At 51.5% G+C, this 25,938-nt stretch overlaps 1 protein-coding gene across 10 annotated transcripts in view; it reads left to right on the top strand.

The window, feature by feature from the left end:
• The window catches only part of SLC39A11 (solute carrier family 39 member 11), a 299,781-nt gene that overhangs the window by 132,251 nt on the left and 141,592 nt on the right, over nt 1-25,938 (top strand). For 9 of the 10 annotated variants that reach the window (XM_016143613.2, XM_036223070.1, XM_016143617.2 and 6 more), the window contains one exon: nt 9,462-9,603. In XM_016143613.2, coding sequence (XP_015999099.1) covers nt 9,462-9,603 — 142 coding nt within the window. The remainder of the gene's footprint in view (nt 1-9,461; nt 9,604-25,938) is intronic. The other variant, XM_016143618.2, reaches the window with a different exon arrangement.

Raw genomic sequence — 25,938 nt, 5'->3', positions numbered from 1 at the left:
CCGAGAACAAAGGCCGTGAGCAGGGGCCGGAGGCCGAGGCGTCGATGGGGCCATTGTGAGTGTAAGAGGCTGTGAAGTCGTGCATTGCCTGAAACGGTTTAAGGGACAAACACAAGTCGTCTGGACATCTCGACCCTGCTGTGACCTTTCTCTCCTGGTCTGTTGGGGCTGGCGCTTGTCTCTGATTCCTCGGTGAGGTGTCTAATGGTTCAGTGCCCCCAGCACGGTGCTAAGGGCACGTCTGTCCCTTCTGAGGACCAGCCTCTCTCTGTCTTACTTTCCATCTGTAACACCAGTGGTGACCTTTCCCATTTTTTCTCGTGTCGTCTGGAGCCCTCGTTTTCAGGTTGGGCCATTACGCCATAGAATCTTGCTTTAGGAAGTGAGTTGTCACGGGCCGTCGCGTGTGGGTGGAGAAGAAGCTGAGGTTCGAGGTCGCGTCTCTGGGGTTCCGCCAGGACCGGAGAGATGGAAGCGCCTGATTCCTGCTCCCCACCCCGCTCAGACAGCGGCCTCTGCCGGATGCGGCGGCACACCGCTGTGCGCCTGGCGGGTTCGCGTGCCCACGCGCCCCCCTCGGGTTGATGTCGGTGGGCTTCCTTCCCGAAGCCTCCATTGCCTTGGTGCATTCCTGGTTGATCGCAGCGTGGTGGTGGGAGGAGTCGTGAGATTCGGAGTCAGAAGTTGTGGGTTCAAATCCTGACGGAGCCTCTGGTTAATAGTGGGATGTTAAGCAAATCATTAGCTTTCGTGACTTAGTTTCTTCCCATGTAAAATGTGGTGTGTGTGTGGGGGGGGGAGGGGGCAGGGGAAGGGGGCTGCATCTATCTGCTAGGGACCACAGACCGAATGTCTTAAACAATAGAAATTGGTGGCCTCCCAGTTCTGGAAGTTAGAAGCCCAAGAGCAAGGCGTTGGCAGGGCTGGTCTTTCTGACACGGTGCGGGGCAGGTGTGTTCCAGGCCTCTCTCCTTGGCCTACAGGTGGCCTGTGTCTTCACATCGTCCCCTCTCCATGCACGTCTGTGTCCAGAGTCCCCTTCCGTATAAAAGAACACCAGTCGGGTCAGGTTAGATCCCATACTGACGACTTCATTTTAATTGAATTACCTCTCCGTCTTTAGAGCGTCTCATTCCGAGGTGCGGGGGGTTAGGATTTCAGCCTAGGAATTTTAGGGGCGAGGAGCAGTTCGGCCCGCAGCAGGGGTAGTGCGGCCACCTGCCGGGCTCCACCCCAGGAAATCACCGAGGCTCAGGTGAGGTAGCGTAGGAGCAGGCGCGTGCGCAGCTGAGCGCGGCGGGGGCGCGGGTCTGTGCATACGGTCATTTTCTGTGACATGGGGGCCCATGCCGAGGGCACCCCTCCCAGCTCAGCCCATCTGCTCCGCCTCAGCTCCCCGCAGGCCTGCCGACACGTGTTCTCGGACCTCAGTCCCTCACCAGAAGCTTCTGGGGGAAGGCGAGAGGCTCCTGAGCAGTCAGTTCACTCTTGGGGTTGTGACTGCCTCATGGATGGCTCTTCTTTTCTCTCTCTCTCTCTCTCTCTCTCTCTCGCCCTCGCTCTCTCTCTCTCATTTTCTTTGAATCTGGAAAAATCACTTTTTGGTGGGCGAAGCTCTACGATCGGCCACACGCTAGCCTTTTCTCCTCAGCACTGCTGTGATAAAGATCTCTCTTCCAGCTCTGATAATAGAAGAGCCAAGTTTTTATCATGATGATTTCTTTTATTGTGGTAAAAAAAAAAAAAAAAAGGAGGGGGGGCTGGGTTTTATCAAATAATTACCTTCTTGGTTTTGATAGCTCAGGTAACTGTTATGGGAGGAACACATGCATGCGGTAAATTCCACGGCCCCAGCCTTCAGGGTGCTAAACAGACCTTTATTTGTGGAAGCGACGGGTAATTCAGGCCAAGGCACTCCATCCACCCTTCGTGTTTTTCTGGGTAAGATGTGATTATGTTCCAGTGCAAGGAGAACTATTTTGCTGAATGCCCTGAGCATCGGGCGCTGGAGAGAATTACTGCGAGCCCTGTTCCCCAACGCTGCTTCTGCTGAACACTCATTGGTTTTCTCCGTGGCCAAATCAGCATGGGAAATGCAGAAACAGACAACACCGGTTCCGTGCCATGGGGTTTCTCAGAGTCTTCGCCTGCCTGCGTGTGGACTTTCCCAGGCTCCCCATATTTGCCCCTGAAATCCTCGCTCTTGGAACAGCTCCCGGGCCGGGGGGTGCCGGGGAGGTGCAGCTCAGACGGCAGAAGTCATCGGGAGACTTGTTCGCACACACAGGTGTGTGCGCTGGCTCCGTCGGCACGGCGCTTCGGCTGCAGGAAGCACGGAGAGCAGTGACTTAAGTGACTCACGCAGTTTCCGTTATTTCGAGCACAGAAAACCGGTGGCTGGGTCACTGTGGACTGTTAAGTTCTCAGCATCAGTGCGCAACGCAGAGGCAGAAACGGCTCTGGTTTAAATGACAGTCGGCAGGGAGGGGCACTCCTTCCCGAGAAGGGGACTCCGTTGTGTCGAGCCGTCGGTCGGTGATTTTCCGTTTTACTAATCTTTGTAGTCATCGTAAAGGAAATGAAACCAACACATTCCCAACTTGGGTTCAAGCTGTTATTACTGTGCCGTTATGTACGTAATTTTCAGCCCGAATATGCGCAAGCAGAAAGATATTCAGTAGGCCTTATGCTTTTGGCTCCTCAGTAGTCATGAAACCCAAAACTTGTCGGGTCATGTCAAAACACTGGAATCCATAAAATCGAAACCAACGTTTGCATGATGTAGCAGATGATGCTTTGCTAAAAATAAACCCCCCAATTCTAAGTGCCAGTGGTACTGACTGCCGTGATCAGCTCCCTTGGGCTCATGGGTCTGTCCCATGAACGTGGCTGGATGGACTCCACTCCCTCACAGCTGTCCTGGAATTTCTTGGAAAACTCCATTGTCTGCACAGGGCTCCATGAAGTAACCTGTCCTGGGCTGTGGCTCAGCCATGTTATCTGTTTGTTGAGTCTGTCCTCAGCACTTAGCACTCAACAGTGAAGGCAAGAATGCTCGGTACGCACTCAATCATAAACACGAACACAAATGAAGGCAGCGAAATCGAGCCGTAGGATTTAGTTGTAAAGTGGGCCACTCTGGTGATTCAGCTCGTTTAAATGAAAATACAAAATTAAAGTTTTATATAAAACTTTCAGACCATTGAGAATGCGTCCCTGGGCCCCCATTGGAGAAGCACTGCTCTGGGCGCATGAGACCGAGTTTGTGGGTTTAATCGAGAGCAGTCGTTTGTGGTCTAGACCCGTGGAGGGCTGTGTGGAGTTCACGGGCTTCTCGATACTACACGTGACATTTTGTATGTCCGTGCACATGTGCTGAGGTAGGTCACACAGATGGCCACAGATTCCTCCCCTGGTCCATCTGTGCTCTGACACCGTGGCACTGGGAGTCCCTGACAAAAGGAACATTTGGCTTATCCACCCCTCCAATGCGGAGGGCCGCCGGCTTGCTGAGGTCGATGGGTGGTGGCGGATGTGATGCAAGCACGCGACACTGGTTTTGCCTTTTCTCGGTGCCCCCGGGACCCCGAGTTTGCCCTATGAACGAGCCCATTCTAGCCTGTCGGAGGATGACAGGCCACCTGGAGGAGAATCCACGTGTCCCAGTCCGCCGGCTTCTGGCCGATGGCCTGCCAGCTGTCAGGTGCTTGTGCCGTCCTAGACCGTCCAACCCCTGGGCGAGCCACGAGCTGACCACAGGTGCGCACGTGAGTCCAGGCATATTAACCAAGCCCCGGTATGTCCACAGCAGCGCCCAGTGACTGTGGACTTCGGAGCAGTAATGACTGGTTGTTTTAGGGTGTTTTATTACCTAGCAACGAGTGTCTGATACACGTGCATTTTTTCCCTGGGAGGAGAAATCTTGTCTTTTAGCAGGTCTCTGGAGTTGTCTGTTATCCTCCAAAAGGATAACATAGGATGGAAAACGTTGCCTGAAACAGATCAACAGGGCATTCTTAAACTGTTGACAAGCCAGCAAAAGGCTCGGAGTGGATTCATTGGGTGTGTTTTAATAAAATATAGGACCAGGTTTAGGAGTGACTTAAGAGCAAGGGATAATCATTGAGGACTAGAAAGAAAATGCCTCATTATACTTAGGTATTTGCATTCTTTTAGGTTTGTGTTATTGTTTTAAGGAGAAGTTCTCTTCTAAGTTACAAGAAAAAACGTAATGGTTTGGAAAACTGCCATGCCCATCTCTGTCAGCCATGCTGGTAGGAGGAGACCCAGTTCTTTGGGATATAAGCGTGGAGCCACTTATCTGGAACAGCTATCAGAGGGCTATCTTTGCAGGTCGTTGTAGAGCTGTATCTTTGCAGAGTTGTGGTTCTTTAAATTGTTTAATATGATTAAGTTGACTTGATTACGAATAGTAATTGGACATCAGAAATAGGAGATAGTTTTGTCCCTGAAAAGATAGTTTGAATAATAGCATAGTTACGCAGCTTAAATATAGCTAGAAGTCCATTATTAACTTCCGCCATCAGGGAGCTGAAAGATGTGGCTTGCAGGGTTCATGGGCTTCAGGGTGGGAAGGTCTTACCTTTAGGGGGAATGAGCTAGGCTGCCCCATTCTGAGTGTTTCTACCAGAAAGGAACTAGAGATGGAGTGTTTGGGTGGAGAGTCGCAGAGTAGGTAGCCACCTACCCATCCTCACGTGGTCTCAGGGCTGATACTGAGGACCTTGCACCATCATCAGGAGGACATAAGCTGGACGTGGGTAGAAGGTCATGCTTTTTGCCACCAGCTAGAATGTCTTTCATACTTTAAAGCCTTCTCCTTCGCGCTCCGCACTAATTTCTCTTTCCTGCCTTCTCGAGGCCTAAACGTTTCGTGCTCACCTAGACCTTTGTTTTCTTACGGTGTACATCGTTTCCCCTCTCATTTTGGAGATTTCGTACTGTTGTTCGTTGCAGAAAATTAAGGAGTTACTGAGCACGGACACTGCTGGGCCCTGACCATGGAGCCGGACACAGCTTCTGCTTTAAGAATCTCATGGTTTTGAGAGAGCCAAGGAAACCGACACTTACCGTGCAGTTTGACGAATGTTCTGACAGACGCGCGTGTAGGATATCAGGGGAGCACAGAGGGAGGGGTATTCAATTCAGACTAGGCTGGGTTCATCCAGGAAGGCTTCCTGGAGGAGGGCACTTGGGCTTCTTCAGCCAGGATTTTAAAAGTATCAAGCACGGAACCATTAGAAGGAAGCTTGAAAGCCTGCCTCGTGGCCATCAGTTGGATGTTGCGATGCCATTGCAGGAAGAAGGGACTCACGCTGAATTAGAGGTGAAATCCTAATGCCTCAGAAAGGGCAGTTGCATTCACTCCAAAAACTAGCAGGGACCACATGCTTCGAATTGTCATTCTCTCCGTCGTTAGGCCTCCTGGCTGTGACCGCGATTCCTGAGCATGTGGGCAAACCGAGACAAGGAAGACGGCAGCCACCTGCCTGGTAGAACCCGAGACAGGACTGCGCCCTCTGCCTCAGTGCCTGTGCGACTCTGTCCCTGTTTGCTTTGGGGCTGGCCCCTTGTCCTCTCGAGCCAGCCTGGCTGCAGGCAGCAGGCCACCGCCTGGCTCCCCAGGAGAGGTCATGTTATGTAAGCGTCATCCATATTCCGGCTGCTGATAAGGGGCGACATTTGATTTTTTTTCCATTATGTGGAATAATTTAAGATTGTGTTACGAGTGTCATTATTATTGCAATTTCTCAGTAATGAAAACAGCATCAATTATTTACTATCACCTTGTGTGCCTGGGTTAAGTGGGGATGGCGAGAGGTGTAGGCAGGTGATGCGGGGGTGGGGGGAGGGGGGAGGGAGCCAAAGCCCAGGCAGGGGCTCCCCCCGCTTCCCCAGTGTCACTTCCCCTGAGTCCCTGGTGAGGGGTTGGGGGGCGCTTCTCTTGAGAGTCTTTCTTTCTCCACTGCGGCATAACACAGGCTTTGTTTCAGCTGTGGCTGGCAGGGAACACCAGTGAATCCTCCGGCCTTTCCCTTCATTCTTTATCAGGGACTTTCGACCTGGGAGAGACCTCAGTTAGAGGCCGCTTGCGTGGGGGATAGGGGAGCTCAGGACCACCACAGACATCCCCCAGCCGGAATCAACACGATAGGAAGTGCGCGGGGGTCAGGTGACTGTCAGGCTTGCTGCAGGTGCGCTGGGAGCATCAGAGGTCGGTTAGCTTTGCTTCCCGTGAAGGTTGTTTGTAGGAGTGACACATTCCAGGGGGGAAGAACCAGAGACAGGTGAAGAGGTCGAAGGTCGCTATCCGGAGACGAGCTTTGGGAGGTGCGGGTCCTGCAGAGCTCTGGCCCCAGTGGCACTTACCAGTCATGCTTTGCGAGGGGGCTCCTCTTTGCCGCGGTAGACTTCATCCAGAGGTGACCGCATCCTGTGGGTTACGCTCGAGGCTCTACCTTTCATGATTCTAGAAACATCCGTAGCCAGCTGTCGTCTGGGACGGCAAACGCGCATGACCAGCGCAGGGTCAGAGCCACGCGGAGAGCGGTGCCCGGTGTGGGCACGGAGGCGTCTGCGCATGCGCCGAGGGGCTCCCCGCGGCCCCGTGGGACTCGGCGGAGCCCGAGTGCCGGGCCCAGCGCGTGGCCGGGGGTGGTACAGGGCAGCGCGGGGGCGCTGTCCGGCTTGTCACGGGACAGCTTCTCAGTGGAGTTGGGGCGGGATTTTCTTCGTACGCCCCCACCCCTGGCACTGAAACAAAACAATACAACTAACAAAACATAGATCGATAACACGGCGACAGGCCGTGCTGGGGAAGGGGGACGCTGGCCGGAAACAGTCTTCGGAGCCACAGTGGCTCCCTCCCTGGGTTTCGGGGCTTTGCCCCAACCCCGACCTCTCCGCGTCTTATCTGAAGCAGCGCCCCGCTCCGTCTTTGCGTCTCCCCACGAGCTGGCACCTGCGAGATGCTGGGCCGGGTCCACAGGGCTGTCACAGCAGGGTGGCTGTGATCGCCGTGGCTATGACTTGTTTTTCTTCTCAACACTATCACCACCTGGCACTCTGTTTTATAATTTATTGCTAGTTTATTGTCTGTTTCTGGAAGGAGAATGCAAGATTCATGCGGACAGAGGACCTGGGCATTTTGTATCGCCAGAACGTGGAATGATTGTGGTATACGGTGGATGGTTAATAAGAATTTGTTGGATACATGAGGGCAGGCAGGCTTCCTAGAGAGAGTGGCGAAATTCTTATCTTTGCAGCAAAAAGAGGGTCTGTGAGTTTCCGGGATTGCCGGTAATACAGGGGTCTTTGGGGTCCTGATTGTCCTAAATCTTCCTAAAGCAGGGTTTCTCAGCTTCAGCGCCGTAGACATTTGGCCGGGTCATTTGTCATGGGGGCTTGCCCTGTGCATTGAAGGATGTTTAGCAGCGTCCCTGGCTTCTGCCCACCAGATGCGAGCATCGTGCCCCACCCTTACAACCACATTAAAAAAAAAAAAATGTCCATTTCCAAATGCCCCCTGTGGCGGAGATGCAAAATCACCCCTGCTGAAAACCCCTGTTCTCGGTTCAAAGTAGGCTCTCTCCAGGCTAAATGGGCTCCAGTGAAATAGACGGCTTCAAGCGTATTAGTGCTGCTGCATTTCTGCTGTGATGAAGAGGTTCTCTTTCCACTCCTTCCCCCAGTTACGCATCAATCACACCATCAAAAGAAGGGAGATGAAGGAAGGAAGATCGGCTGACACTCTCATAGTGAAACACATCATTTACTGCTGCCGTGACTCCTCAGATGTCAGCATGAGATGTAGGGTTAGAAATAATTAAAGCACGTACACGAACAAAGAGCTTCGACTATTTGGCACATGGCGCAGACACCAGCTGTCACTTGGGGGTGGGTAGAGGGGCTTTCTACAGGGGGAGAGACTGGCCTTCGGAAAGTCCCTGCTGTCCCCAGGATTCCACCCATCTGTAGTGTCAGCCTTGACTGTGACACAGTGTGACAGGCTGCCTTTCTTTGCGCTTCTCCCAGTGACAGCAGGTGAAGTCCTGCAGTCCCTGCAGGGACCTGAGAGCCATGAAGCTGCTTTCCCCCTTTTAAAAAAGGTTAAGTGAGAAATTGGTGCCCTTACATGCATTAGAGAGAACATTGCACATAAACAATTAGGACGATATTGATGTATTAGACGAACGAGACGACGCGAGAGGAGGGGTTTATATTTTCATTTTTAACTTTTAGTTGGGAAGAAATAATGAAATGAAATGTCCGAATCATCAGTTTCTCTTTCTGATCCGTACGCACGTGTGTGTGCGTGCGTGTGTGCGTCTGTGTGCGTGCGTGCGTGCGTGCGTGTGTGTGTGTAAGGCACAGCCAGGAGTGACTTTGGTGAAACTCCTTCATGAGAGAAATTTACCTGGGAAAACAGTTTTCCTATTTGCTTATAAATGGCTGCATTTCAGCGACTGGTCATAAATATCCTCCCATATTACAGATACATTTTTTTTTTTTTAAGTGAAAACTTCTGTTTGTTTGGAACTATTTTCGCCTGGTTTTCAAAAAATGTCTGCTTGGTCCATCAAGTTGATTCTGCTCACCTTCCCTTAGCATCGAGGTGTTTAGATGCAAGTGGAGGTGTTTGTGGTGGTGGGGTCACCCCTCATGGTCCTTGTTCCCCTCAAGGTCCCGTGCATTTGTGAGCTGTCGAGGGGTCGGGGGTTCTGACCGCTGAGGCCTTGGGAGGAGGAGCTGACGACCCCACTCTGGGTTCCTCTGTTTGCTCCTAGCCGGAACGTAAGAGCTGAGGTGTTGTCTTGTTCACCAAGTCCCTCTGACAGTTGGCAGTCAAGACATATCTGTCAAATAAACACGGGATTTTGCCTGGTTAATGCAAAAACAGTCGAATTAAGCAGTGACAGACAAAGCAGAAGGGTGACGTGGCTGTTTTAGGGCCATCTGGACCTCTCTCCCCACATGTGTGTCCTCCACGGAGCCCACGTCCCCTCCTTCGAGGTCTCGTTGTTTGGATCTCCTCCCCTTTCCATCTCATGAGAAAAGCGAAGATAAATTCCTGAAAGATGTGGGCCTCGGTTCCGGTACTGAGGCCGCCAGAAGCGAACCTGCCACGTGGGCTTCTTTTCACAGTGCAGGGACCGAGTCCGTGGGGTCATTCGCCCTGCGCGGTGGGGTTTCGATGTGTTTTATTATTATTTTTTCCATTTTTAGCATCAGCACCTTCTCCTCCGGTCCCGTTTTTGTCACCCTAACAGTTCTGCAGTCAGAAAGCTTGTCACCTTTCTAATGACCGAGCCTGCCTACCGCTGGGTCTGGCCCGGGGACTGGCCCAGCGGCCTTGGAGTCCTTGGTAGAGACAGGCCGAGCTGGAGGGGTCTGGGGAATGAAGGTGGTAGAGGTGTTACAGTGCCTGCTTCTTGTTTCAGGGCGCAGCAGAGGACCCCCAGACGGCCCTGGCCCTGAACTTGGACCCCGCGTTGATGAAGAAGTCTGATGCCGAGGGCCCCAGGCTGCTCCTCCCTGAGACTGAGCTTTCCATCCGGATAGGTAGAGCTGGGCTTCTCGCAGGCAAGCTCCCTGCTGCAGGCCCCAGTCTGGGGACTGGCGGCCGGAGGAACGGCAGGGGGCGTGTCGGGAGCTCCGTCCTCTGCCTCCGAACGCCTTTCCCCACGGTGTGCAGGGCCGAGCTGGTGTCCGGTGCAGGCCTGCCTCTCTCATTTGTTCTCCAGACCCCCTGCCTAGTGCCCAGGAGGTAGCAGTGCCTTTTGGTTGTCTTCCTAACTGGGACCATGGACAAGGACCCCTCGTGTGGGCTTGGGCTGGTTTGGGTTAGAGTGTATGGGCCTTGGTCCCTCTGTCTCCCCATCTCTGATGGACCCCGAACGCTCCTTCTCATTTTCATCCTTTCGATTCATCTGGGGAACTGTGCGTGTTTATCTCACTGATTCAGTTTGGAGTCAGAAAGCCTGAAAACAGACAGCAGAGTCATGCCTTTGAAGTCAGAGGGAACATTTCCCTTGAGAGGAATCAGAGGGCAGCCACTGCCCACGGAGGCCTGGCCGGAGATGTACCTGCCGGAAGGATGACGTTTTCCAGTCTCGGCGTAAGACGCCCCCGCGTTGCCCGGTCACTGGGGGCGTCGGCTCATCTAGGGCCGATTCGCCTAAGAGGTGATGGATGCCTTTCTTCTCCTTCGACTTTGTTTAAGGCCTTTAGCCTGAAAGCCCCAGGCACCCCGCTTCTTCTGTGCACCTCTGACTGAGAATGCGGGCGCCCTCCTTTGCCCAGTGCTCTGTCTCGAGTGACTCGGAGAGAAAACAGATTGGCCACTGGCCACGGTCTTCACGTTAGCGATTTAAGGGAGAAAAGTCTCACCACGTTTCCATGCTGGCGTTTTAATACGTGCTCCCCCCGTGTAGGCTAAGGCGACCTCTAGACCTCGGGGACAGCCAGTGTACAAAAGTGACAGCGGTGCCACAGCTGAGTCTCGGTTCTATGTGTTCGGATTATGTCCAGCATGAATTATTCACGAGGAACTCAAGTATCGTCTTCACTTGGGCTAATCCTCACCGCCTCCCACAAATTCCTATGTGGGGTATAATCGGGAAATAAAAATTTAACACGAGCTCAAGTGAGAGAGGGTTAGGACAGAAAGAATCGGCCCCCTGCCATCGAGCACACATGTGATTTATGCTCAGATCAGAGCCACTTAGGTGTTGGCTGCCATTCCTCTTGTATTGGAGAGTCAAGAACTGCCTGGCGACTCAACCGGGCCTCTGTCCTCCCGTAAACCTCGTCATTTTTCACGGCCAGTCACGGGAACATGGGGACAGAGAACTTGTCTGTTCCCACTGGCTATCCTGGGCTAGCGACCCCTTGAAGGCTACAGCCCTGAGTCTCAAGGATGAAAAAAGTTAGCCAGATTTTATTCTGTCTCTCTCTCTCTCTTTTTTTAATCTTAAGGGAAAAGGTCAGTGACTGTCAATCAAAATAGGTAAACAGTGGCGATCCCATCAGTGGATCTTTTCCGGTGGGGCCGTGGGAATATGGGGCCGTGGGAGTCGGCCGTGCAGGAGAGTGTCTCTCCGGACCGCCCGGTCTTCTCGGCCACCCAGGGTGGAGCCGTGAGCGAGGGCCCTGTGGGAGGGAGATGCAGCTCTGTCCTCCGCTCAGGAGCACCGCGGCATAGCCCGTGGCCAGGTGACCCGGCAACGCTAGCTTGCCGTTGCTGTTCATATACAAAGGCAAACGCGGCCCTTCGGAGAGTGCCCGAGGCTTGCTGAGATGGAGCGAGCCCAGCCGTCTCTGGGAAGGTCGGTAGTCTTCTCACCTGGACACACCTGTGGGTGTCAGGCGGCTGACGACTCTAAAACTGATAATGGCTATTTGATGACTGCCCCTTGCAGATCAAGCCCGAATGTGCATTGTCCGTACCATCTGGATTTGCCCTTAAGCTCTCTGTAAATGGAGCAAGGAGATTGGTTTAATGAGTATTTAGCGAACAACATAAGCCTTTAAAAAATAATATTGGCACTGCTGTTATAATGTCCCATAATTGGTTTAGCGAGAAGAAAAGCCAGAAAAGCCGCCCCGTGGGAGAGAAGGTTCAGCCGCTCCGAGCAGCGAGCAGCGGCAGCAGCCTGAGCTGGGAACGCGTTTATGAGATCCTCCCCCATTGACGTCTTGGTGCCAAATGTTTTGTGTTGTCAACTATTCTCAAGGCTCGGGGTATCTGGGGACTCAGCTAGACCAGTTCTTTTCAAACTGTCAGTCTCCCCCCGCCCCTCTCCCCGCCCGCCCCCCAACCGAACTGTTTCTCTCCAACTAGCTTTCTTTTAATTTAAAAAAGTAATAACATGGACTAAAAATAAAAAAGTAATTTTTCTTCCAACTTTAACTTCCTCACGGTCCAGACTCCCATCTCAGACGCAGACGCTGTGTCTAGTTCCTTCTAGATCCTTTCGGAAACGTTGCGTTCATACAGTCATCCTTGGCTCCTTGTTCTGTGCCAAATGCTTTTCACCGAACAGCACATTTTGGGCTTCGTTTTCTTGGTCACTCGTCAGTTCATCCCACTCTTGTTATTGGCCTCGAGCTTAACCTAGCTGGTCCCCATTAGGTAGTTTCAGATTTTTGCTGCTGTAAAGAATGTCTCGGAGGCCATTTTTAGATGTACATCTCTGTGGGCAGTTCTATTGTCGCGTAAATTCTAGAAGTGAGGCCAGTGGTTCTGCACATCTGAGGTTCATGGATGGGCATCACGGGGTTTATGAACCTCTTGAAATTTTATGCCCGAAAAAAACAACAACATGTTTTTGGAAGGCAAAGTTCTGTCACACTTCAGATCGGTCCAAGACCTCCCTCCCTCATTCGACTGCCTAGCAGCGCATTTTCTCCCTAACTAGCATATTCTTTTTGGCTAAAGAAGGGTAGTAAAAAGTGAATCAGCCCATCCTTTTACTAATTAGTAGCTTTATTTCAGTGTGTTGTTTATTTTGAGAAAGGAAGTTGAAACTCTTCAAGAATGGGGGTTTTTGTTCATTGATCCATTACCATGGCAGATGGAGAATGGTCTGTAATTTTGCATAAATGTGTAAGGAACAGAGGTCGGCATCATTTTCCAGCAGATAAAGAGGTGGGTTTAATTTAGGCATTTATTTAGTTGTAAAGTGGCTATTTTTTTTTTTTTACATCATTTCGAAGCTTTTTTAGGGAAAAAGTAAATAAGTACTTCAGTCACAGACACATAAGCTGTGAGAAACTCTGCTTACAAACTGATTTTTCCTTGACAGTGTGTTCTTTCGTCGTAGGAGAATTTACCTGCCAATAATCATTCTTCCTGGACGACTTGACACATTAGAAACCATGGTTTTGCAAAACGAAAATGATGGCCAGGTTGAGAGGTGTCTGTCCAGGGACTGAAAAACAGGCAGGTCCTGGCTCTGCCACCTCCTCCCCGAACTGGGGTTTATAACCTGGGTTTCCCCATTAAAAGTTTGGGAACGCCCCACACCTGCCAGCACGCGGCAATCGCGCCGAGGCCGTTAGGATGCGTCACGTTTTAATACAGACATATTTTGCCAAAAGATGAAGAACAGAGTGTTCAATAATAATCATTACTGGGAGCGCTTTCGCGCCGCGGGTGCCAAATATAATAAGTGATACAGAAATTCCCTCCCGAGCGGGGCTCTGTGTGGGTGGCGCGAGTGGCTGTCATCGTGTCGTCGCTGGGGGAACATTATTAGGCGGGCACGTTTTATAGATTCTTTTGCTCCTGAAGAGTTGTGTTTCTGCCTGACTAATATTTAGCACTCCAGCGGCATTTTCCCTGTTTACGTGCCCTTTTGTTACTGTTGTTACTGCTTTTAGCCCCGATGGTCTGAGCTCGGGGGTCGTTTCGGGCCTGCATTTTCACGAGGCCGAGACCTGGAGGCAGTTGGCCCTCGGACGGGCTCCTGGGGCCGCCGTGACGTTGTTCCGCAGATGGGGCTTAAGCTGCAGCCACCGATTTCCTCACAGTGCCGGAGGCTGGAAGTCCAAGGTCAAGGTGTCGGCAGGGCCGTTTCTCCGGGGGCCTCGCCCCTCGGCTTGCGGGTGGCCGTCTCCCCCCTGCACCCTCACACCGTCTCCTCTCTGCCTGCCCGCGTCCTGATCTCCTCGTCTGGGAAGCCATATTGGATCAGGGCCCACGCTATGGACCCTATTTTAATTAAATTACATTTTTAAAGATCTTATCTCCAAGCATAGTGAAATTCTGAGGCACTGGACATTAGGAATTAAACGTGTGACTCTGAGGGGGACACAGGTCAAGCCCCTGGCAGCATTTAGCAATTGTTTTGACAAGTTGTCTTCCCACGGATGCTGACCAACTTAAAGGAATGGTGGATGGCAAGAGAACTTGATTCTCTTGGTTCCTTTCTACGTTTTAGGGCCTCTCACTGTATTTCTGTCTCGTTATGTGTTACTTGGTCTCACACCTGGACGGGTCGAAAAGTGACTCAGAGAGAGAAACTAGAAAGAAAGCCACGTGACTTAAAGTCTGGTTGTCTCAGACTACTGGCAGGCAGGCCGTCTGCTAATGAAATCGTGGGGCCGTGCTGCCCACCGCCACCATCACCTGGAATGACGAACTCCGGGAGCCGTGGCGGAGAGTCATCCGAATACACATTCGCAGGTATAGACATGCTCTCCGACCGTATCTGTTTTCTAGGGCTGTCATGACAATGCACCGTGAACTGGGTGACTTAAAACAATAGGAACTTATGCTCTCACATTCCCGGAGGCGCGAAGGCTGAATCACGCTGTCCCCGAAGGCTCTGGGGGCATCTCCTCCCTTGACTCTGGCGCCGCGTCGTGGCTCCCAGCATTCCTCGGCTTGTGGCTGCATCACTCCAGTGTCTACGGCATCATCAGAGGGCCCTTCCCCCTGTCCGTGTGTCCGTGCGTCCGTGTCTGAATCTCCCTCTCCTTTCTCTTATAAAGACGCTAGTCATTGGACTGAGGACCGCCCCCCCCCCCCCGCCCCCCATCCAGTACGACCGCTTCTTAACTAACTAGATCGGTAAAGACCCTATTTTCAAGTAAGGTCACTCTCTGAGGTTCCGGGTGGACATGAATTTTGAGGGGCCAGTACACTGGGCAACCCCCACACCTCGATCGCCGCATGACTCAGACAGTCTGGAGGAGATCGTTGGCCATGCACAAGCGAGGGGGTGAGGGGAGAAAATGAGAAGCAACGGGAGGAGCTAGTCCAGGCGGTAATAAAAACCCACGTAGTTCACCGGGAGCCTTCGGGGCACAGCTGCCGGGCCCTCTGTGTGAAATGTTCATTAAGTGTCTACTGAGGAGTTAGGGATACTGTCTCCTTATGCAAAATTTAACATTTGCTGGGCCGGCAGGTTCTATCATCTTTATAAGAGTTCTGACACATTCATTTCAGCTCCTGAGTCTGTTAAACCAGGAAATGTGTTTTTAATGTGCTTTTGGGAAACAGAGCAGACAAGCGGTTTGGGCAGCAGCAGCCCCCTTTAGGATATGCCTGCCAGGCTTTTATTACCCAGAGATATGGGGGCAGCTGCCAAAGCCTGGTGATCTGGGCTCCTTTCACATCATTTTGTTTTGTTTTTCAGATGCTGTTTTTTTTTTTTTTTTGCAGAAGGCTTCTTAAGCCGGGGAAGCACAGGCGGCACTTCGGTGTCAAGTGTTTAAGATCGCAACTGTTTATTTATTTTTTCGTTCCGTTCGCCCGTTACAGAAAGTGCCTAAGGAGGGTTGGAAGCTGGTTTAGAGCCCGTGAAACCGGGAGCAAATAGGTGCCGCTCGCTGAGACCAGCATCCTTAGAGAGGGACGGAGCAGACGCAGCAGATGAGGAGTCGGGGCTCGAACCCGTGTAACCAGCAGCAGCCGCAGCAGCAGCTCTAGCGTCGGGGCCGGGGCTGGTGCCTCCCGCCTTAAAGGGCCCGTGATGCGCCCCGTTCCGCGAGGGCCGTCTTCGTCCGCGTGGACAGCCTGCTCAGCCTCCCGTGTCCTCTTCGGGCCGTATGCAATCTAGTGTTTTGTTCTTACTTCTTCTCTCTGGAGTATTTCCTCTCCTGGGACCGGAGAAAGAAGACAGCTCTAAGTATCTTAAAACTAAATCAGTCGTCTCAACGAAGGACGATTTTGAAGGTCGTGGTGTTTTGGAGCCGGAGGTGTTAAGGGATGTGTCGACACCCCCCACCCCCTCCAGTTGGTTATCCCAAAGAGGACTGGCTCCCAAGGCTCCTGGGCTTGTTTAGCTACATAGCCCGTGCTTTCTGCAGTGTGTTGCCATGGTAACCTTTCCCCTTCTTTCCCACAGTCTACCAGTACTTCTCGGCCGGTTAACAAGATGTCTGCCCTTGTCTAGTTTCAGCTCATCCTGTCCGCTCTCTGTCTCTCCGGCTCCTGGTCCCTCTCGTTGTCTCACTCCGTACCTCTCTCTTCGTGCCCGCATCCCTCTCCTCACTCCGGTGCTCCTGGCTCCCCTCCTTTCTTCCTCCTTGCCTGAGGCCGGAGTGACGCCCCAGCCCTCCCTCACCCCCTGCCTCGTGCCTGGCAGTCCGCGGAGAATTCTTTCGAGCTCCACTGGGCTCCCTGGTGCTTTTAGCGGCCCCAGCGTAGCAGTTCCTGGGTGGTAGGTGATTGGAAAAGTTCTTCAGAGGCGCTTTCTTCCCGCTCTCTGTGGAGACCCTTGTGGGCAGACTGCATCCAGGACCCCCTGCTCTCTCTGGAAAATCAGATCTGGGGAAAGTTCTCCCCCGCGCCTCACTCCGGGTTGGCTGCATGGCGCGGAAGCCCATTAGCCCTCAGTGCTAATCAAACTCAACCGGGTGATCTGTTCTTAGGGTCCCTGACATCCACTTGGGGTGCAGCCCCTGACAAATCTAGACACCCACAGACCTTATTATGGAGGAAAAGCTTCTCCTTGTAGTTCATCCTTCTTAGGATCTTGGAGACAATCCTTTTTAGAGACTTGGGGACAATCCTTCCACCCGCCCATCATCCAGCCCTACATAATTAGAGTTATTAACCACATAGCGTTGGATGGTACCTGCTTATTGTAAGTCTCCCGCAGCCAGGGGATAAAGAAGACAGTGCCATAGTAACTTCCTTTGTTGCAGGGTCTCATGTGCCAACTGTACTCAGCGTGAGGGGTCTAAGTGTGCGGCGCTTCTCCCCTTTGCTGCTCCCTCCCTGCCTCGGCCTGCGAAGAACTGTAGGGATAAGACTAGAGACTGCGCTCGCGACTTACAGGATTCTGCTCTCTGACCGAGGCCTCAGAGCCAGGTTTACTCGTGATCGGAGTACGCAGTCCTGTCGCTCAGCCAGTTTTCAGGATCGGGCGAGTGGAGTGAAACCTTTGCTGGCGGAGAGCTTATTTAACGTCAAAGGGATGGAGCAGGAAGGGCTGCGAGGCGGGTGAAATTGAATCGGCCGTCCCAGAGCTAACGAGCTGCTCCCGGCTGCTGGCAGGCCGTGCGCTCCAGAGGCTTGTTTAAGATTCCGCACGCGGAGGGCTGCACGGAGGCAAGTTTTGATCCTCCATCCGTCTCGCCTGGCGGGGCAGGACGTTTCGACTCGGCCTGTGTTCTGAAAGTCCAAGTAGGAGAGCTCTCACGTGGGCCTGCAGAGGCCGTGTCTCCCCCGCCATTCCCTGCGTTTCTCCCCGTCCTGGTCCCCCACTGAGGTCGTGTGTGCAAAGTCAGGGGCGTTTCAGGATCATGTGCCACCAGGTACATGCAGGTAGACGAGCCCGTGGCCTTTCTCCGGAGGGAGCTCTTCAGCATCGTACGTTAAACGCGGAGATGTGTCTTATTTTCTAAGCACAGCGTCTTCACTGAACCAGTTGGCAGTTACTGTCGTTAATCTATCGGGTCCCTAATGGAAATGAAATCCACAGTTTCCAAGGGCTGCGAGACTCCCGGGGCACCACCCAAGGGGTTAGGAAGGGAAGGTAACCATCAGCCACGACTAACAAAGGGCCTTGATGCCTGTTTTCCTCCCCTTAAGAAATAGAGGTGCAGCTTTAAACTTAAAATGTGAAATTTTGACATTCAAAAAATTTTCAACTAAATAGAAATGTTGGCTCAAAGTCAGGTAGCCGGTCCTCTAGGGTTGCCTGATGTCTGTCTCGATGCTCTGACGTAGCTACAGAGCTCTCCCTTAATGGGATAGTCGCACAATGGTCCTCCTGAGCCGTGGTCCTCCTGAGCCGTGGTCCTCCTGAGCCATTGTCCTCCGAGCATCGGCCTCGACTGTTTTGTGGGAAGCAGACCACCCGAGCATCTGATGAAAGGCACACTCTACTGGGTTATTGGCATTTGGGGCAGTTCTTTGTGGTGCAGTGATATCCTGGACATTGTGTGTTGCTTAGCGCCCCTGATCCCCAGCCACTAAATGCTGGTAGTAACCCCTAGTCAGTGTGTGACAATGGGGCAGAAGGACCCTAGACATTTTCCAGGGCCCCCTCAGGGTCTGTCCACAAGGGAGCAGATAAGATATGACAGGCTGGGACTTGCACAAGGACGCCAGAGGCGGAGAGTTTGAATTTCAGCCTCGCTTCTGCCCGTGGAGTGGCCAGCCAGGGGCCAGGCTGCAGCTGCTCAGAGGAAGGGGCACCTTTGGAAAGTGCCCGAGTGCTCTCTGGGCTAGCTGCCACCCTGCCACTGCCCCTTGCTGAGAACAGCTATCGGACACTCTCTCCCCAGAAAAACGCACCTGTGTGGGTTCACATACATTTTAGATTCAGTTTCCGGGCACTTCCTGGCTGGCCCAGCACGGTGCCTGGCACACAGCAGGAGCTCAGGGCGCGTCTGTGGACGGGGTGAACTGAGTAAAGCCCACTTATGGTCCCCTCTGGGTCCAGAGGCCCTTGGCGATGAGCTCCTGCTTGGTCCCCAGGCTGCCCCTCGTTTACATCACCTCCGTCTCGGAGGCTTCTCGTTCTTGTCCTGACACCCAAGGTATGGACAGTGGGAGGCCGTGGTGCCGCTCGGGGTGTTCCTGCCACGACACTGTGTTGGCACAGAGCTGAAGTGGGGGAGCGAGGGAGATCAGCAGGTAGGGCGTGGAGTACCTGGGAGCGCGGAGTTTTCCTTCAGAGCCACGTCCCAGACTTCTTGTTCGTAAGGTCCTACGTCTCTCCACACCCCCTCTGCCCTGTTCGCCTTCTCCTTTCCTTTATTCTCAGTCTCTTCTCTTCTCCAGACCTCTTAATGCGATGTCTTGGAATCACGTTCTGTACTAAGAACTTGAGCGAAGGATTCCTGCCGTCCCTTTGTTTCGTTATTTGCCGGCCATGTTTCTGGTGAGACATGATCAGGCTCGGTGCTGCCAAAGAGTCGGGTTTCTTTTCCTTTCATACAGAACTTTCACGGTCTGTTTGTTGTTTAGTTCACGTATGTATTTGTACTTTATCAAGCCAAAGACTCTAATTGGCCGAGTCTGGTCAGTGAACTTGATCCCTGCCTTCGGAGATTGCGGGAGAGGCAGACGCCTCAAGCAAACCATCACACAGTAATTGCAGGCAGCCATACCGCAGTATTGATGCCTGATTTCTTTTATAGACTCTAGAGGGTGGTTAGAGTTGTCTAGAAAAGAACCCAGTTATTAGGCCTGGGATCCTCTTCTTCGAAGGAATTTTATCATTCTTCCTGGACCAGTGAATGCCATTCGAGCATATCAAATTCAGCCTTATCGAGAATCTCATGGTTTCTCCCTTTATTAACCCGTGTTCAGGATGATATTGCAAATGCTCACTTTTCGTCGATATTCTCTCTTTGTACGTAAAGGAGAGATAGGGATTCTCTAGTACCTGCATGCACGCACACAGGTGTGTGTGTATGTGTGCATGCGAGTGTTTGTGTATATGCATGTTGACCTGTTTTCTTAATAGAATTAAATATCTTTGCATTTAAGAAGCGAGAGTGCTTACTGACTTCACGGACCATTTGCAGCCCAGCACACTAAGGTGCTAGAAACATACGTTAGTAACAGGCTTGTGGACACGCATGCGTGACTGACCCGTGGATCCGACATCCCTACTGGTCCTTGTCAGGGAATGCTCGCTCGTTAAATACGCGGGCCGCTCCACTGTAAGCCTTAAAATCACCAGAAACGGCTTTCCTGAAACTCGTGGGTTTGCCTTACATTCTACTCGACGTCGGCGAAGCTCTTTTTGGAATACGCGTTGAAAGGCGTATACTTAAGAGCGTGGCCCCAGGCTTGGAAGTGCCGCGGTGAACATGGGTTCACATCCAGACGGGCACAGCCGGCACTGTCGTCCGCAGGAAGCAGCTTTATTCGCAGCTGCGTTTGGCGCTGTTCCAATCAGGAGGGACGGTCTCTTCCGTCCAGCAACTCACATGCTCGGTGATTTGGGGCATCGATTGGCTACCGGAAGATTTTTAGCCTACTCTTCACCTCAGCCTGGATCCTAGGTGTCCCCTGGAGGGCTGGATCGGGACCAAAAAGAGCCGCGAGGGCCTGCTGTGCCCGCTGAGCTCGTTCTGGGGTGCTCGGGAATCCCTTTTGGGGTGAGAAATAACAACGGATTAAAAAGTAAAACAACTGATATGTGAACAAATACTGCAGAGCTCATCTGGACAAATGAGTTGGGCTCCCTGGAAGTGTCACCCGGGGACAATGACATTATTCAAAAGACATTTGGAAGACTCGTAGGAGGCTTTTCATGGTCGATTTTACAATCCACATTTACAAAACAAAAGCCATTTTATTCATTGCGGTTGGGCATCATTTTAATAACGTCCACATTCTCAAAAACAACTTTTCCCCCAAAAGACATTTGAAAGAACGTTTCCAAAGCCAGGGGTGCTGGCACACATTTGTCCTTGCCGCTCCCTAGTGGGGGGGACAGGGCTTCCCAAGGCGACCCCATCTCCGATGCTGTGGATTCAGGACATTTTCTCATGTCCGTTTGGCCTTTGTGGCTGTAGCAGGCCTTTTGGTCTCTGAAGCCATTGAAGTCAGGTGAGAGGGTACAGAGTGAGGGCAAAGGGGTCAAATATAGGGTGACAGAAAGAGATTTGACTTCGAGTGGTAAACATAACAGTGCAATGTACAGATGATGGATGATTGAATTGTGCACTTGAAGTCTATATACTTTTATTAACCACTGTTACCACAATAAGTGTAATAAATAAAATAAGTCTTTTAAAGAATGCAGTGAAAAGAGAAATGAGCGGATATTCTAAATACGGTTTGTCGTCCGGAGCATAGCTGGTTAAAATAAAAATCATGGCTCGAATTTTTGTTTTCATCATTTCATTCAGTTTCCCTGTTAGATGACTCATGGAGGTGACGGCATTTACTCAGAATTTGTGCTGTGGGACTCCGTCCCAGAAGGATGAGGATTTAAAGGTCTGAGGGATAGCCCCTGCGTTAAGTCGTGTGCCGCCAAGAGTTTTAACGTGGACTTCATTTATCTGAGTGCAACAGGCTGTGTGAGTCAGCTTTGCCTTGTAACAAGAAATTCTCCAACCTCAGGGGTTTGCAGCCACGCAGGCTGATTTTGCTTTCAAGTTACAGGCAGGTTGGCTGTGTCTCTCTGCTCCATCCATCTGCCTTCTCCTGCTGGGTCCCCGGGTGAAGAATCAGCCCCCATAAGGATACACCCAGTGGCGTGGTAGCAGAGAACAGCAAGAGAATCATGGGATGCCCTTTTAAGAATTCTGCTTGAAGACGGGGTGTCTGTTGCCCAACAAATCACGTGGCAGCTGCTGACGTCTCGCAGAGAAGCGCACTTGGCTTCTAAGGAGACACCGTGAGTCCAGGCGGGGATGCGTAAATCCTCTGTGGGGCAGGGAGGCATGATTAATTGCGAATGTAATACAATCCACTGTAGTCTTCCTTCACAAATAACCACTTTTTGTTCCTTCCATACACAAAATAAATTCACTTCTGACCCAGTGAAAGATACTGCAAAATTCTCATCCAGTCATGGAGTCAGATGTGAATTTCAGGATCTCGTGATAGACTTTTCATTATGTCTGGATTCGGTTTTTCTTGATCCGGAGACCTGTGTACTGAAATATGGTACATGTCTGACATGGTGGACCAGGAATAGGGTAACCCCAATAGGCACTTTGGATACATCGGAAAAAGCGTTAGATGATATACCTCCCTTGGGGGCTGAGCAGCTTTCTGAGCCTGCTTCCTGCCCATAGAAATCGGGGACCTTTAATGCGGATTTCTCTCTCCAGTGGTCCGGTAGGCTCTTGTCTGCCAGGCCGGTGTCTCTTTTGGTGATACAAGTCCTAAACCATTATCAGCTTTTACTTCCATTCGATTTCAGTTATCTCGTGAGCCTCCCATTTCTCTTTGAGCTCGTCCTTTTCCAGACATACCTCCCTCTCTAGATTTAATTATAGGCACTTTGAGCTTATCAGGTTTCTGTGGGACCTTGCCACTAATCACTTTTCCTATAGCCATAGAGCTAAAAGGATTTGCCAGGGTCAGGGTATTTTAATCCATTTAGAGATCTTACCAGTCCTTGCTTTTGTAGGTGGTGTCCTGAGGCTAGACCTTAATTGTCTTTCCTGCAGACAGCTTTGCTTCTCTTTATTGATAGGAGATGAGAAACAGTTGTATCTTTCAACCTTTCAAGTTCCAGACTTTCTAGATTTTTTTTTTCTCCCTCAACCCTACTGGAAAACCAGCAAATTCTTTTCCAAATTTCTTTTCTCTTGTAATACTTTGTCAAATGCACCTAATAATAACTTGTCACATTAGCGGTGCTGTTTTGTGACCTTTTCACCTAAAGCCACACATCCATTGTTGTACCACTTGCCTTTCAAATGATCACAGGGGACAGTTTTCTCAAAAGTGTTGCCTATTTTCCTGTCCTCATTGTGGTTTTGCCATCGTCCGCTTTCCAATCGGAGCCGATGCCTCAGATTTTAGGTTCTGTTCTATCACAAGCCGCTTCTGGTGCTGGCTTTGTAATTGTCAGCTTTGCTGGAGCAGCTTGTAGCTCTGCATCTCAGTGGGGCATGGCGTCTGTAGCCGCAGGTTGGCGATGGTTCTGCCGTATGTGACTTCTAGTTCGGAGACGCGAGTGTGAGGAGCAGCACCGTTGGTCATACCTGTCCTTGATACCTCTCACGCCTCCTGCTTGGATGTCGTGCACCTCACGCCCGTTTGTGTTCCTTGCCCCAAGTAACTCGCACACCCAACCCCAACAATGGTGCAGGCGGGAACGCGTAGGCGGCCTGTCGTCCCGCAGACCACGCGGCACTGAGCGGGGACGCGTAATTCTCTCACAGGGAGGGGGCACATCGAGTCACTGTGAAAAAACTACAGTCTGCCACCAGTGTTAGATACAGATGAGAGGCAAGAGCCAAACGATGACACTAGAGCTCAAGATCAAGTTACACGCATGTCACCAAAGTTTGGGAGAGGGGAGGGGGCGGGATCTGTGCGTTCTTAGAGAGGTTTCTTTCGGGTTCCCTTCAGGGGGAGTCTCATTGAGTCCCTATAAACTCTTAGGGGTGTGACAGCACACCCAGCAAATGTGTGTACACACACACACACACACACACACACGTGCTTCTGCACTACTCTACCCAACCTTCAGGGCTTTCTTTGGTTAATTCTCTGATAATGGGAATTTGTTTTAAGGTTTGCGAGGAAGCATGCACCTTTTGCTTCTAAAGCCCTATCTGTTCTGGATCATTAAATTCCACTTAAATAGTTGTTTATTGAAGCGAGAGAGGCTACAAAGTTGATGGAAAAAAAAGATGCTGCTTAGAATAATAAATGTGACACTTCATTCAGGGCATTTGGCAGTTTGTTGGCGGCATTGCTTCTGATACAAGCTGGATACTGCTGCGACGATTCGGTACCCGACTCTGATTCTGTGTCTCCTGGTACTGCTGATTGTGAAGTTCTTATCTTGCAAGTGATTGTAAGATCTGTAGAAGTGGGAGCCCTGTCTTTGTTGGGTGGTGGTGTGCTGACGTGGGAGGCTTGCAGACAGACCTCGGTTCGAACTCTCCTTGGAGTTACGGCTGCGTCCTCCTATAAGATTGCAATAATAATATTTATTGCACTGGGACTCAGGTAAAATATGTTAAGGGACTAGCACAGTGCTCCATATGCACTGCAGTTTATAGATTCCAAGACTCACTCGGTTTTGCGTTTTTAGCATCTCTGAGATTCGTATTTGTTTTAGAACCGATGAATGGCGTGTCATAGTGGAATTGATAGACTGCATGAAATGAAGATGTGTCTTAAAATTGTGTGTCTTAAGGTTTGGCGAAATATGCTAAGAAGTACTTCAATGGGTATTGATGGGATTAAAACAAATTACAGAAAACATTCTAATGTAAGTTAGTGTTCCTCTAAGTTTTTGTTTTGGTCAAGGGCCACTTTGAGAAGCTGATGAAAACTATAGCTCTCTTTCCGGAAATATGCATATTCCCACAAAATTTTGCATATGATTCCGGGGTTTCGTGGACTCCCCCTGAAATCTCTTCCCTAGACCTATCCCCTTGGGAGAAATTATGGGTCTCATGAATTATTATTATTATTATTATTATTCAATAACTTTTATTTTTCCTTTTCCTCCTCTCCACTCTGACTTGCTCACCGAGTCATACTTAAGTTGTAGCCATTTCCATTTTCCCCTTTTTCAGGAAACACAATAGTCTTCCTATGACAAATGTTCGCCCTTCTCATCTCATTCACCGTCCTTGCCCCTCCCCCCTCGTCTGACTCAGCGTCACCGGTTGGTCCCCACTGAGGAAGGACTCTAGCCTCCAGGGCCGGCTGCCCACATCCCGCCCCCGAGTCCAGCATCGGCAGCGAGCTTTCAGGAAGAATGGTTCTGTGGCTGTTCGTCCAGGTGGGGAGAGGGGACGGTCATGCCCATACCTTGCTGTCCATTTGACGCAATTAACATTCTTACGTGCCTCCTGGACGTTCTAGGCACTTTGCAATACGATAGTAACCGGGGGAAACAAATGAACCCAACCACAAAAACAGCGCAACAAGCTGACGTTCTAGTGGGGGAGACAGATGACTTCCAAATGAGTCGAATGCATTATATGTTAGACGGCGTTAGCTGTTAGAGAAAGAGAAAAGCAGGTGAGGGGTAGGAGTGTGTGTGTGTGTGTGTGTGTGTGTGTCGTGCATGTGTTGGAAGTGTGGCACATTTAGGAGGCGTGGTTAGGAACACCTGAGGGGTGACGTTTGTGTAACCTAAAGGAGCCGAGAGAACAAACCATGCCGGTATTTTGGGGAGAGAAGAGCTCTCCAGGGAGAAGGGATGGCAGGTGCCAAGGCTTGAGATGGGGGCACACCTGGCACGTTCAGAGAAGAGCCAAGAGGGGGGCGCGGCCCACGCGGAGAGGAATAGAAGTGAGGAGGCGGGCCGGAAGCGGGGGCCTTCCCCAGTTGCCGTAAGATGTGGGCTCTTGTGCCCAGGGATCCGGCAAGCCGGTGGAGGGTTTGAGCACAGTCTGGCTCAAGTTCCCAGAGGCTCATCCTGGCTGTCGCGTTCGCTCTCACTCTGGTGTACTTACCCCCGGTGTGTTTCTACCTACTTAAGTCGAAAACGGTTCTGGCAACAGAGAAATCAGAGACAAGTTTGCAGAATGTGCAGCGAGACCTTTTGAAAATTGCCGTACGGGCCAAATGTGTCACTGCTGCTGGCTCTGTTGGAAGAGCAAACAGCCCGAGCTCTAGCTTGCAATGTGTCTCTCCCGAGCATCACCCCGCACAGTGAAAATCTGTAGCAACGCAAGCGTTCGAAGAAGTTCTTGAAATTCGTCGCAACCGGATTTGTCCTCGTCAACCGAGCTCTCTGAAAACGAGGTGCACCCAGATCTCACATTCCCAGCAGGGCACGGAGGCAAACCCCAGGGTCACGGACACAGCCCAGGCGGCTGCTCTGGGCGGTCACCCGCGCAGCTCGGTCTCTGCCCCAGATGGGGTCCTCACGGCCAGAATACTCTGAACTTCTCTCCCTCTGGGTTGCCAGTTGCTAGCCTTCTTTCCGTTTCGGGAAGGAAGATCCACGTCTGGGCGTCCTGGGCTCCGTCCGTCTGTCCAGAGCTTCTCCAGGCTGCCCCTCCGTGTTGCCATGGACTCTTAGCTCCTCCCCCTTCTCTCCCTCTCCCTCCTTCTATCCCCTCTTCATCCTGATCATGGCGAAGCGGTCTGGTTGTTTCTCTTTTTCCCAGTGATTTGGGGGCTTAACTCAGGAAGTAGGGAAGAGAGTGTTAACCCTTGTGCATCTTTGGTTGGCGCATTGTGGGAAATGTCAGGGCTCACCTGGCAGCTTTCTACGTCATGCAGCGGCTGAGGCATCACAGTGGGGACCCAGTGGAGCTGTTTGTGTGTCATTTTATCAAGGGTCGGGG

Source organism: Rousettus aegyptiacus, unplaced genomic scaffold, assembly GCF_014176215.1.
Source record: "Rousettus aegyptiacus isolate mRouAeg1 unplaced genomic scaffold, mRouAeg1.p scaffold_m13_p_6, whole genome shotgun sequence".
NCBI lineage: Eukaryota > Metazoa > Chordata > Mammalia > Chiroptera > Pteropodidae > Rousettus > Rousettus aegyptiacus.
This window is presented reverse-complemented; position numbering and strand designations above follow the sequence as displayed.